Here is a 13,108-nt window from a genome sequence, read left to right on the forward strand (position 1 = left end):
TTTGAGCCTCCTGAAAAGTGGAAGGATCCAGGGCTCACCCAGAAACTTCCAGCGGCTGAGCTAGATTCTCTGGAACTGCAACACTGCTGCTGGCCTGGCCGGGCCGGGGTGCCTTGCCCAGGGGAGGCTGCCCACTGGGCCTGTGCCCAACCCCCGCTGACCAGGTACTGGGTGGACGGGTATGTCTGTGTGTTTCTGCTTGAGATTGGGCAGGACTGGTGTTGAAAGCCAGTCCCCACAGCCTGGAGCTGCACAGCTGGCCTAAAACCTCAGTGCAGCAAAACCATGCTGAACAAACCCAGACTTAGGGTGTCATTGTCTGACACATATGAATACGATGATACAGGGAGCATGAGGCATGTTATTTGATGTGAAGTCTGTGATCAAGGAACTCAAGGGCTTGTGCTTGTCCCACCTGTTGAGGCCACAAGCTATGGGGACCGGACGGCCTCAGAAGACGAGCTGCCCCGTTACAAGCTCCTGGGTTCCTCGGAGCCTCAGAATGTCCAGCAGCAAATGAATAAATGAATAAAATAGGCATAATCGTGATGTTTCCGTCACTGAACTATTAAAGGATCGAGTGGGAGCAGGCCTGTGAACAGGATTGCGGCTATTTTTGCTGTGATTTCCGACTCCCTAGCTATATAACCTTGAACAAGTTATTTCAACTCTCTAGGGCTATGCTGACCAGAAAAGGGAGGGACTAAATTTCCACGAGTCCTTAGCAACTCTAACGTTCTCAGCCCAAGAGAATGACTGGCTTCTCACAGTTTTAATTAAGTGCTGTCAGCTGAAAAAAATGCACAACCTAAAATTTGAGAGTTATGTTTTACTCAGCGGACAAAACTGAGGACTTAAGCCCGGGAACAGCATCTCAGATAACTCTGAGGGACCGCTCGGAAGAGGTAAGGGGGGGAGCCAGGATATAGAGGAGTTTCTGCAACAAAGACCAGGTAGACAGAACATCAAAAGATGACTGTTAATGACAGAAAACCAGACATCTCAAGTTAAGGAATTTAGCGCTTTTCTAAGTATGGGAAGATGCAAAGTCTGGGCTCATTTAAACCATTCCTTTAATATGCACCTCAGCTATCTGGGGCCAGTATCCTGTGCTTCTCATCCTGAGTCTCCTCAGGGCCCATCATCAAGGGTGGCTGCAGTGGCTGACGGCTAGATGGGGGGCAAATCCTGCCTCCGTCCTCAGTTCCCTCAGGGCTCACCGTCAGGGTGGCTATAATGTGATGGCTTGATGGCTGCAACATCCTTTGTTTACTGATACGGCAGGTGGCATTTTTAGTTCACGGTGCCAACCTTGGATGCTACATGGTTCCCCTTTCCAAATGTGGCCACAGTCTCAACCCCTACTCCCTTCCCTCCTAAGAAGATCTGCAGTTTTCCAGGAGGGTGACCACTACTGTATTTGTTCCTGTAAGAGCTGGGATATCTAGGTGTCAAGGAGCAACAGGGGCTGTTGGCTTTGTGTCCTTTTGCAGGATGTAAGAAGGCTCAACAGCACTGGATTCTCAGTGCTCCCAGTTGTTAATCATCTGCCCTCACTGGGAATAACTAGAAGCGGACATGAGCAGACCTACATTTGAGGGTCGGCATTGACGTTTACGGGCGGGGAGACCCTGCAATCTTGTTTAACTTCTATAAGCCTGTTTCCTCTCAGAGTTAGGGAGCTATTAGCTCATGGGGATGTTTGAGGATTAAATGAAATGATGCATGCCGTGTGTCTGGACAAGTGGAGGTAGCTGTGTCTTATTGTTGCTCTTCATACGGTATGGGATCCCCGTAAGTGTTAAATTTTCATTACCACTACTCTCAGTGATCATAATGCGAATGAGGTCAGCAGTTTCAACCTCCCTCATCCAAACAGAGGCGGCGCGCCATTCAGGCATCAGCTTTCTGTAGCCCTGAACTTGGATATCAGATAGAAATAAGACCCCAGGCACTACCACCCTGCCTAAGCCATTGTCATTAATAACTTTAACTCTTCTGGGGGAGTAGAAAGCTAAGGCTGGACATTTCTCAATTTTGTCCCTGAAAAGAGGTCCCTGGCTCTGCAAATTGCTCCAGGTCCCCCTGTTCTCCACCCAACGCCCACCGTGGGAAGGGCCATTCGTGGCACCAGGCCTCTGTGTCTGGGAGCCGGGTAGTGAAGGAGCTGCTATTCAGGAGTCAGTTAACAATCTCAGCATGAATCTGAGTCAAGAATGGGCACAAAGGGCTGTGGGGAGAGCGCCACCCAACACAAAACAAGAGCCCTTCCCTGGGTCTCAGAGGAACATTCTGGAGCCCCTGGACCTCGGCGCAGAGCATCAGGGCTCACGCTGCTCAGGCAGCCTTCACCCAATAAACAAGATACTGAGTTTACTCCAAACTCATTTATGCCCAGGAGAAAAAACATGCATCATTATGCAGAGAAAAAACCAAGAGGCAAAACCTTTCCCTCTTTCCCTCTTTCCATGTGCCTCCAGCCTGGCTTCTCAGAAATCTCCAGGCTCAATAATCTCAACTGACAAAGACAGTGAGAGAGGAAATCTGCCACATAAATAAAAGGAGAGGCCAAGATGATTCAGATTCCCTTTAGTTCTTTCTTCTCCAGCTACCACACATTGACAGCCTTGTAGGAGAACATTTTGAAAATATTATTTTCATACCCTCAACAATTCCATAATGTGAGTGCTATTGTCAGTCCCATTTTGCAGGTGAGGAAATTGAGGTGAGAGATGTAAAACAACTTGCCCAAGGTCACACAGCTGCTAAGTGATGGAGCCACAGGGTTTGGATCAGGATCTAGTTCATAATCACTAGGGGAATTCCTCTGGGAGTGGATGAAAGAACCCGAACAGGGTAACAGCAAGTTCCTAAACATCACCTCAATTACCCTAATCCTTTAAAGAAAGCCTATTGAACATCTGCTAGAGCCGGATGCTGTCACGTTGATTTTACTTCCTTTAGTCCACGCACCGCCATCTGTAAAGTCAATGTTTTCTCTGCTTTACAAAGGAAACTGAGGCTCAGAGCGGTGAGGTGGCTGGCTCTCCAGGTCACACCTCTTACCAGTGGCAGAGCTGGACTCACCATCTTTCTCTTGGGGCTCTGAGGCTGATGCACTCTCTCCTGACTCTGCAGTGCCTGGAGCAGGCAGCTTCCTGGTGTTGGTTGTTTCTTTCTCCCTTCCAGGAAGGATTCACCATGTGTTCTGAGATGGGCTCCAGGTACACGGGCCTGCTGCTCTTGGCCTTGGCCATCGCCGCCATCATCGCCAACCTCCTGCTGTACTTTCCCAGCGGACAGGTGCTGGAGCCTGCCAAGATCACAGACTTGGTCTGGTTTTTCCACGGCTTTCTTGGAGCTGGACTCTTGGTAAGAATGAGGTTTAACTACCTTACCTCCTCCAGGTGAATGATGCCCCTAAACAAACTTCAAGTCACAGAGCAATTCATCTCCTCATGGGGCCACGCTCCTAGGGTCCCCAGAGCATGGCCGGCTGCTCCTCATCTGTACCCCACAACGCGTGATACATAAACACCCTCCGCACTGGCACCTTGTACTGCAAACATCTCTTTATGTGCCTGCTTCCCCCATTAGCTGTGAGCTCCTTAAGGATACAGTCCAAGTCTCATTCACTGTGGCCTCTAAATTACCTACCTAGCAAAGTGCCGGCTTAGCCTAGAGCTTAGTATGTGGTTGTCATGAAAGATATGCATTATGAAAAGCACAACAGCAGAGCATTTGTCAGGTCGTCAGGTTTCAAGATGGCCATCTCAAAAAATAAATTGTGTAGCTCCCATCAAGGCTTCCCTCAGCTAGATTATGGGGTTGGCAAGTTTTTTCTGTAAAAGGCCAGAGAGTGACTATTTCCAGCTTTGCAGGCCATGTGATCTCTTGTTTCAACTACTCAACTCTGCCGTCCTAGGGCAAAAAGCAGCCATTGACAATATGTAAACAAATGGGCGGAACTGTGTTCCAATAAAACTTTATTTATAAAAACAGGCAACCTGCTGGATTTAGCCCACAAGTTGTAATCCATTGCCCCCAAGGTAGACACTGAGTGTCTTTCCTTCCTTCCCACCTTTACTTTCATCTGGCTCCTCCTTTCCCAGGCATCCGGGGTCCCTTAGGAAAAGATCATGGGTTAATGTGAGACCCCAGTGCCGGGCACTGAACTCAGCAAATGGAAGGATGAATGTATGAAAGACAAAGAACCCTCAGAAAAAGGTGATCACTTCCCTTCCTGTTTCTCCTCCCCACACAGTAGTAGATGCAGTGATGTCTCAAGTTTCATCCAATGGCCACCTGCTCCTCCCATCCTAGCAGAGCTGGGCCTTCTCTTCCTGCCCAAGAGAACCTCTAAATCAGCAATGCCTCAGCAAAGGTTGTCTGTTTCTCAGCTCAGAGCCCTACCTAAGAGGCAATACAGACCTAGTTGTCTAACATACCCTGCTCAAATCATGAATCTGTCCTGACCAGCTGTGTGTCCTCCCTGAACTTCAGTAAAAGGAGAATCACACCATCTTACCAGGAGGTGGGGAGCATTAAATGAGATAACATACATAGAGAACCCCGCACATACCTGCAGCCAGTAAAATGCAATCTGTCCTCTTTCCTGGCCCAGATTACCAGTTCCTCCACCTCCTCCCTGGATCCAGCCAAGCACCTGTGTCCTGCCTCTTACCTACCTTGCTTATTTCTGCAGGACAGGTCTGCATTTCTCAGTTCCACCGCCAAGCAAATCATTAAACTCCCCTTAGCCTCACTCTCCTCATCTGTAGAATGTATAGGTACATCGGCACCCAAGTTCTCTCAAGATATAGATGAGCAAATTCAGTGACTATTGAAAGGTGTTGAGCAGCTTGAGGGAATTTAGGCTTCCTATTTGCAGAATCTCAGAATGTTCACTGAAAGAGAGTGACCCAGAGAGGACATTCCCTGGTCCTGGGGAAAGTAGAGTGGAGCCTGGCTCAGGCAGGGACCAGACACCCTGTCTGCATAGCATCCCTCCATACCAGCCAGCTGTCCAACCCTCTCTCCAATTTTCCAACACAACCTCCCAGGATTTCCTAAAAAGATGCTTACACTTGTATATTCACGGCGAAATGGGGATAAAATAAACAGGACCAAACCAGTCCATGCAGTTGGATAAAGTAAAAACCAGTGAGCCATCCCCTTTTCTCTTCTTTCTTTCCTTTTCCTTTTTCCTCCTTTTTCCTTTTCTTTGTTCAGTCCACTTTAGTGTCTACTCTATGCCTTCACTCATGCCTGGCTCTAAGACCAACTAAGGCAGTGGCCATGAGGTTGGAGAGAGGAAGGTGCATTTGAAAGGTGGAGTTGGCAGGATCTGAAGAGTGATGGAGGTAAGGGGGCACAAGGAGAAGTCAGGGTGGCTCTGGCATTCTGGCCTGAGCACCTGGGGAGATGGTGGAGGCGTTCCCTGGGGCAGGAACCTCGGGGGGAGGGCAGAGGCTGAGCTTTGTTCCACGTCCCCCCTGAAGGAGCAGAGGATGGTTGGGCTGGGACTGGAGACCTGGGGAGAGGCAACCTTGAGAACCACCATGGAGAGGTGATGTAAAACTCCGGGGACAGTGGGTTTGCCCAGGGCTCGTGAACTGACTGAGAGGAGAAAGAAGCCCAGGTCAAAACCCCAGGGAACCTTGCAAATTGAGAGTATGCAAAGGGAGGGGAGGGGAGGAAGGAGACTGAGAAAAACAGCTAGAAAGTTTCAGGCAAAGCGAAAAAGTGGAAAGTGAGAAAAGTCGGAAAAAAGAAGAGAGAAAGTTTCTAGAAGAAGAGAGGAATCCCAGTGTCAACTGCAGCAGAAGGGACATAGCTGGGACCTGAAAAGCATCTGGTACCCAGCAAGGTGCTGATGGCTCTTGGCTGGCGTGGTCCTGAGGGAGGATGGGGACCCCAGACTGCAGAGGCCTGAGGAAGGTGTGGAGGTGAGGAGCTGGGCTCTGAACGGAGGAAGAGAAGCCAATAGGCAGAGCTGCCTTCCTGATAACAAAAAAAAAAAAGGCCAGAAGGATCTCAAAAGCCACAAGGGACACTGCAGGCAATGACAAGCACACTGTCCATTTATCATCAGCTCCAGGCCAAACACTGTGTAAGGATATGGAAGGGAGAAATCCTGAATTCACAGTTCCTGCCCTTTAATAATCATTGTAACAGGCATTTGCACAAAGGTTTCGAGTGTATCAAATGCTTGTACACATGTTATTTCATTTGTGAGGTGGGATCATCACCTCCATCCTATGGGTAGGGAAATGAGGCCCAAGCAGATTAAGTCATCTGACTGTGGCCACACGGAGGGCGCCCAGCAGAATTAGGACTCAAAACACTCATCTGAGCCCAAAGCCTATAATCTCTCCATTTCTCCCATTTGATGCACACGTGCGCTTGCAACATGGGACACAGAGAAAAAGATGGCACGTGTGAAGCTAAGCCAGCAGAGCCCTGCTCTGTACATGCCCTGATGAAACGAGACAGGAAAGTGCCTGCGGGGGGCTGCTCCAGAAAGTCTGCTTTCCAGATGAGAGAGAAAAACCGGACCACGTGAGTCACTGTCTCCCCAACCTTCCTGCCAGGAGGTCAGCCACTCAGGGGCTGAGTTTATACACACAGGGCTCACGGCCATGGTGTGTAAAGTCACATCCAGCAGTATGTCATCTCCTAGGCGGGGAGGTCCCCTGCAACCTCCCCATATTATTGCTGGAAGGCAGCCTCGGGACCTCAGCAGACTAGTGGTCTCAGCAAAGCCACGGCCAAGAATAACAGCTCTCTGTTCTCATGAGGCCACAGGCCAACCCAGAATGCCTGGCGGGCTTCTGTGGTTAAAACAGGGCACCTGGGACAAGCATGACATAAACCGAATTGGTTGCTCTAGGGACTGAGACGCAGGGCTCCAGTTTCTTTCCGTATGTAACTAATGGCTGTTTTCCAGCAATATTGTTTGCAGACTTGGCAAGACCATTAGGAGGGAGAGGTTAGAACTAGTCCGTGGTGTGGTTTGGGATCACTTGAGGTCTGATTGGAGGTGGAAGGTCTGCAACAGATGGGGGTCTGCTTGACCCAGCAGAGATGGTCCCTATAGGTTCCTTCACCAAGGGAGATGGGAAAACACACAACTAATTCAGCCCAGTGGGGTGAGTACCTGCCACAGTGGAGGCCTGGAGTCTGCAGGAGAGGGAACAGTCAACTCTACCTCTGGGAACCAAGAGAGGCATACCAGAGAAACAGGTATCTGAGCTGTACTGTATAGAATTACAGAATCAGTAGGTATTTGCCAGGCAGAGGAGCATCACAGAGTAAGATGCATTCATGGAAACTGTGCAGTTTGGTGTGACTGGAGCAAGGGCTGCTTACGTGAAGAAGGGATAGGAAACGGTGCTGAAATGCAGACTTGGGCAACATTCCGTTTGACCTTGTGTACCATGCTGAAGAGCCAGCCCCTTACCCTTGAGTAGCTGACCCACAAATATTCATTGAGCATCTACTATGTGCTAGCACTGTTCTGGGTATTAGCGATACAGTGGAGAAAAAAAAGCAAACAAAATTCCTACTCTCCTAGGGCTTACAGTCTAGCAGAGATGAGAAAGATCATAAACAATCAACTGTGTGGTGATGTCAGGTGGTGAGGACTAGGAAGAAAATAGAGCAAAGGAATAGATAGACAGCAAGATACTGGCTGAGGAGGTGGTGTTTGAGAAGCCACTTGAATGAGTGAAGAATAGCCATGCTGATATTTGGGGGAGGAGCATTCCAAACAGAGGGATTGGCACATTCTAAGGCCCTGAGCTGGGAATGGGCTGAATAATTCCTAGATCCGCAAGAAAACCAATGTAGCTAGAACCACGTAAAAAAGATTTGGAAGAGAGAGTAGGAAATGAGGTCAGGGGAGAAATGAGCATCCACTAGAACTTTTAAGCAGGAGAGAAGCATGCCCAGGTGCCACCAAGCTATGACAATTCTGACTTGAATCCATCGCTTCATCCTGACCCCCATGTTGGAGCCTGGTTTGCTGGAAATGCCAAGCTATGCTCCCCAGAAGGTGCTTGGAAACACTCTTAGCACCCACCTCCTCCAGGGTGGTTCCAAAAGCTCTCATTTGTCAGGCCCAAACTTGTACCCTTGCCACACAATCTCCAGTTGACCCTCCCATTTGACTCAAGGGAGCTTTGGGCCTCCCAAAGGCCCAGGGTAAGACAGAAGAATCAGTAATTCCTGTTGCCAGAGAATCATCAGAACTAGGAAAAGAAACTCAAAAAAGGGAGAGCATTACCTCATCTCCAGGTTATGAGTGTACAGCAACCTGAGGCTCAAAGCTGCCCTCAGCCATCCCCCAGGGAAGCCAGGAGTCCCGGCCCATCTCTTCCTACCTCGGAGGTTCCCATCAACTCTATATCCCAGCACAGAGTTACCATGAGATAACTTTGAGAATCTGAGATTTTTGTGAAAATACTTCACTTAAAGAAATATATTTCATTGAATAAATGGGAAATACACACGCCCATCACACCAGTCAGGTTTCTCTAGAAAATTTTAATATGCCTCATTCGTGCAATAAACAGTGCAGGGTATACCGTCATTCAGTAATTTGCATGAGGTCCGCAGAAAGCACCAGCAGTTCTGATCTTTGTCTTCTCCTCTGGGGCTAAGAATTCAAGTATGTGACCTTGAATTCTTGAATGCATTATATCAGTGTAGGGAAGAAAGAAAATACAGCCGAAGACCAGGAAGGGAAAGGGAAAGAGTGGGCTGGCAGACCCTTAATAATGCTCTTCCTCTCCTCTCTCACCTCCTCAGCTCAAAAATCGTACTCTGTTTAAGGCATCTTGGAACTGAACATTTGAACTGGAAAGAATCTTAGACATCAATATTTTAACAGTTCTTATTTTATAGATTTTTTTGTGTGATGTCATTTCCTGCAAATGAAAGTTACCATCCCTTTATTCCTCATCTAGCCTTGATTTATGCCATCTCATTCAGCTTTAGGTTTTTTTGTTTGTTTTTGTTTTTTGGCGTGGCTTGTGGGATCTTAGTTCCCCTGACCAGAGATTGAACTTGGGCCCGAGGCAGTGAAAGCGCAGAGTCCTAAGCAAGTCCCTGGTTTCTTTTTTCTTCTTTTAAATTTTTAAAAAGATGTCATTGAAGTATAGTTGATTTACAATGTTGTGTTAATTTCTGCTGTACAGCAAAGTGATTCAGTAGTACATATATATAGTCTTTTTCATATTCTTTTCCATTATGGTTTATCACAGGATATTGGATATAGTTCCCTGTGCTATACAGTAGGGGCTTGTTTTTATAGAGTTAAAACAGAGATCCAAGAGTGGTTAGGCTAGATGCAGATCATAGAGCTAGTATACGGCATAGCCAGGTGTAGAATGCAGGTCTCTGGGCTCTCATCTGTTGACGCTTAAAAGATGCCCAAAGCAGCAGACAGAGGTGGCTCAGAGGGGCAGTGCCTTGGTGGGGTCAGTTCTGGCCAAGGTCTGATGGGCAGCATTGCAGATCAGGAATTCCATCTTGTCTGTGCACAAAGTAAAACCTCTCAGGGAATCTGATCAACACTAATCAAGCTCACCAAAGCTCAACTGATAAAAATGTCAGTGTATTTATCCCAAGGAGAACCAAGGAGAAATACTCCTGCCAGGAAAAGGGGTGGGGGGCGGGGAATGCAGGGCTTTCTCTCCCCTGTGTCCATGGCCGTGGTATGCAGGGTGGTGGGAGCCAAACGGAATTGGGTTTGAAACACACTCTACAGCAGGCCAGCTGAGAGATTTCAGGCAAGGCACTTGTCTCTCCAAGTCTCAGTTCCTCTCTCGGTGACATGTGGATATCAGTAGTAGCCACAACCTGTGGTTAGGATGAGCATTGTAGGAGATCATGTGGAGAGCACTCGGTCCCAAGCCCAGCTCATGGATCGTGCTCATTCAATGGCCACTGTAAGAGAACGGGAGCAAGGGATGCCTAACCATCACTGTACCTAGTGTTATGGAGTTGCCCCATTTCCACTAAAGAGAGCCGATGGTAAGGCAAACTCAGCACACTCTTCCCCAACACAGCAGACACGCACAGGCAAGTCCTAAAACCGTGGTTCTCCTTTTACTAGATGCTGTGTCACTGCCCTGGCGCCCATCAAGTCTTCCTAAAGTTTGCAGAACACCGGGGCGTTGGCCAGAGTTTGGCGCAGTGCCTGTCTGTTTTGCTTTACCAGGAATTGGATACCTTTAGGAGGGGTATGCATCCTCCCGTTCTCTCCACAGTCCCCACCACTCCCTATTGTCTCATACCAAGACACGTTTTCTTATTTAAAATTACCAGCTTGGGAATTCCCTGGTGGTCCAGTGGTTAGGACTCCACGCTTCCACTGTAGGGGTCACGGGTTCGATCCCTGGTCGGGGAACTAAGATCCCACAAGCCACGCGACTCAGCCAAAAAAAAAAAAAAAAAAAGTTACCTGCTTGGCCACTAAAGGCATGAGAGTTTGCAACTGCCACCACTACCTTAGACTGTCAGGTGAAAGAATACATCCGTGTAGGCAACAGTCATCTTTAGCATCAATCACATACCCATACATTCCCCAGGGTACGTCTTGGTCACCTTGGTGAGAAGTAGGGATTTCCCAGATGCCTGCATCAGCAAACACATTTACCAACTATCTCTCAGGGTGAGGTGATTTTTTTCATAAAGTTAAATTCATCCATTATGTATTTATTTCTTGCTCCTGACCCATGGCCCTATCATGCCCCTACCTTCCTCCTACCCCACAGTGCCAGAAGAAACATGGCGAAATGTCATCATAGATTTTACCACCATACCACTGAGTCCTGATTGATTCCATGTTGGGCACCGTGGTAGGCGCTGCTGAACCAGCACTCAGAACCCAGTGGTAAAAGGAGAATGAGCACGCTCAGTGCGACAGGATGGAGTGACTGGAAGGAAGGAACCATTCATTTTGCCAGGGGTGGATGAGGGGGTCACGGAACACTACAAAGAGGAGATGTATTGGTTTCCCATAGCTGCTATAATAAATTACCACAAACTTGGTGGCTTAAAACATCAGAAATCTATTCTCTCACAGTTCTGGAGGCCAGAAGCTCTCAGTAAATGTGTTGGCGGGGCCCCCTGTTCTCAGCTGTAAGGGAAAATCATTCCTTGCCTCTTGCAGCTTCTGGTGGCTGTTGGCATTCTTTGGCTTGTAAAGACATTACTCCAGTCTCTGCCTCTGTCTCCATATCACCTTCTCCTCTGTGTGTCTCTCAGAACTCCTTCTGCTTCTCTCTCATAGGGATACATGTGATTGCATTTAGGGCTCACCCAGATAATCCAGGATAAACTCCTCCTGTTAAGATTCCCAACTCAGGGACTTCCCTGGTGGTGGCGCAGTGGTTAAGAATCTGCCTGCCAATGCAGGCGACACGGGTTTGAGCCCTGGTCTGGGAAGATCCCACATGCCGCGGAGCAACTAAGCCTGTGCGCCACAACTACTGAGCCTGCGCTCCGCAACAAGAGAAGCCACCACAATGAAAAGCCCACGCACCACAACGAAGACCCAAGGCAGTCAAAAATAAGTAAATAAATAAATAATAAAGATCCCAACTCAATCATAACTGTTGTCATATAAGGTAATATTCACAGGTTCCAGGATTCAGAAGTGAATATATCTTTGGCGAGGGGGGGGGGGGGCGGGAAGCCTTTTTGTTCAGCCTACTACAAAAGATAACATTTGAATTGACCCTTTGTGGGTGAATAGGAGTTTATCTGATGGCAAAGGGTGAAGGGCATATTCAAAAGCCCAGAGACAGGAAGGTCCCAGGTCTCTCCTGGGGGCCCATAAGGTGTTGTGTCAAGAGGTCTCGATGGAGGAGAGGTGAGGCTCTGGTGGCAGGTCAGGAGCAGGGCATGAGGGCTCACGTACAATGTCCAGGACCTGTGTTGTGTCCTACAGGCAATGAGGAATCATTAGACATTTTTAAATAGCTTGAGTTTTGGAACTTTGTTCTGAAAAGGTAACATTCCCTTCATTACAAGAGCATCTTCTTTGCCACAGGTTATGGTGCCAGCACTGATGCTGTTGAGGGGAGGTGGAGAGGACTGCTGTGGTCACAGATGTGGGGTAAGTACTGTGGGGTCTACAGAATGTTTAGACTCCCACCCATACCCCCAAAAGGGCTTACTTCCTAGGCTGCAAGCTTTCTCTCTTCTGAAGGCCAGACTATTAACCCATTGACTATAGTCTAGTACTTCTAATACCCTCCTTTCATTTATTTAGCTTTATTGAAGTATAGTTGATTTACAATATTGTGTTAGTTTCAGGTGTGGAGCATAGTGATTCAGTATTTTTGCAGATTATACTCCATTACAGGTTATTACAAGATCATGGGTATAATTCCTTGTGCTATATGGTATATCTTTGTCGGTTATCTATTTTATACATAATAGTTTGTATCTGTTAATCCCATATGCCTAATTTGTCCCACTCCCCTTCCCTCTCCCCTTTGGTCATGAGTTTATTTTCTGTACCTGTGAGTCTGTTTCTGTTTTGCATATACATCCACTTGTATTATTTTTTAGATTCCATATCTAAGTGACTAATACTTCCTTTTAAAGTACAGTGATATTATGCAGGGCTCTCTCCAACAGTGATGAGGGTTATTGCATGAGATCCCAGGAAGAATGAGCCTGGAGAGGGTATAAAGAGAGCTGTTAACACGCAAAGCCTGTGAGCTCTGGTGGACCGGCCTGCCAGGGTTTGGTTGGTTGTTTCTGTCTGTCTGTGGGAAGGTCTAGGACCCTCCATCCTCTGGCTTTCTCATTTCCCTAATAGCCAGTAGATTAACACATCCTAGAACTGGGATTTGAGCAAGAAGGGAATTGGAGATTTTACTGTCAAAAACTCTTTCACAGATACTCTCTTACAATCGCCCCATGAAGAACAGAAGGCTGACACTCTGTAAGTGTATCCATTATGTATTTATGTCTTGTTCCTGACATGTGGCCCTCTTATACCACTGCTCTTTCTACTGCCCAACACTGCTGGAAGAAACCAATGGAAATGTCACCACAAATTTTACAAACTTGTCTACATTTGATGAAT

The 13,108-nt window shown here is 47.7% G+C and overlaps 1 protein-coding gene across 1 annotated transcript in view; it reads left to right on the plus strand.

Annotated features, from left to right (window-relative positions):
* Nucleotides 1–3,201: 3,201 nt before the first annotated feature.
* The window catches only part of LOC132370144 (transmembrane 4 L6 family member 1-like), a 34,218-nt gene continuing 24,311 nt past the window's right edge, over nucleotides 3,202–13,108 (plus strand). Inside the window, exons 1-2 of the mRNA XM_059929897.1 lie at nucleotides 3,202–3,372; nucleotides 12,062–12,127. Coding sequence (XP_059785880.1) covers nucleotides 3,202–3,372; nucleotides 12,062–12,127 — 237 coding nt within the window. The remainder of the gene's footprint in view (nucleotides 3,373–12,061; nucleotides 12,128–13,108) is intronic.

This window comes from Balaenoptera ricei, chromosome 8 (assembly GCF_028023285.1).
Source record: "Balaenoptera ricei isolate mBalRic1 chromosome 8, mBalRic1.hap2, whole genome shotgun sequence".
Lineage (NCBI taxonomy): Eukaryota > Metazoa > Chordata > Mammalia > Artiodactyla > Balaenopteridae > Balaenoptera > Balaenoptera ricei.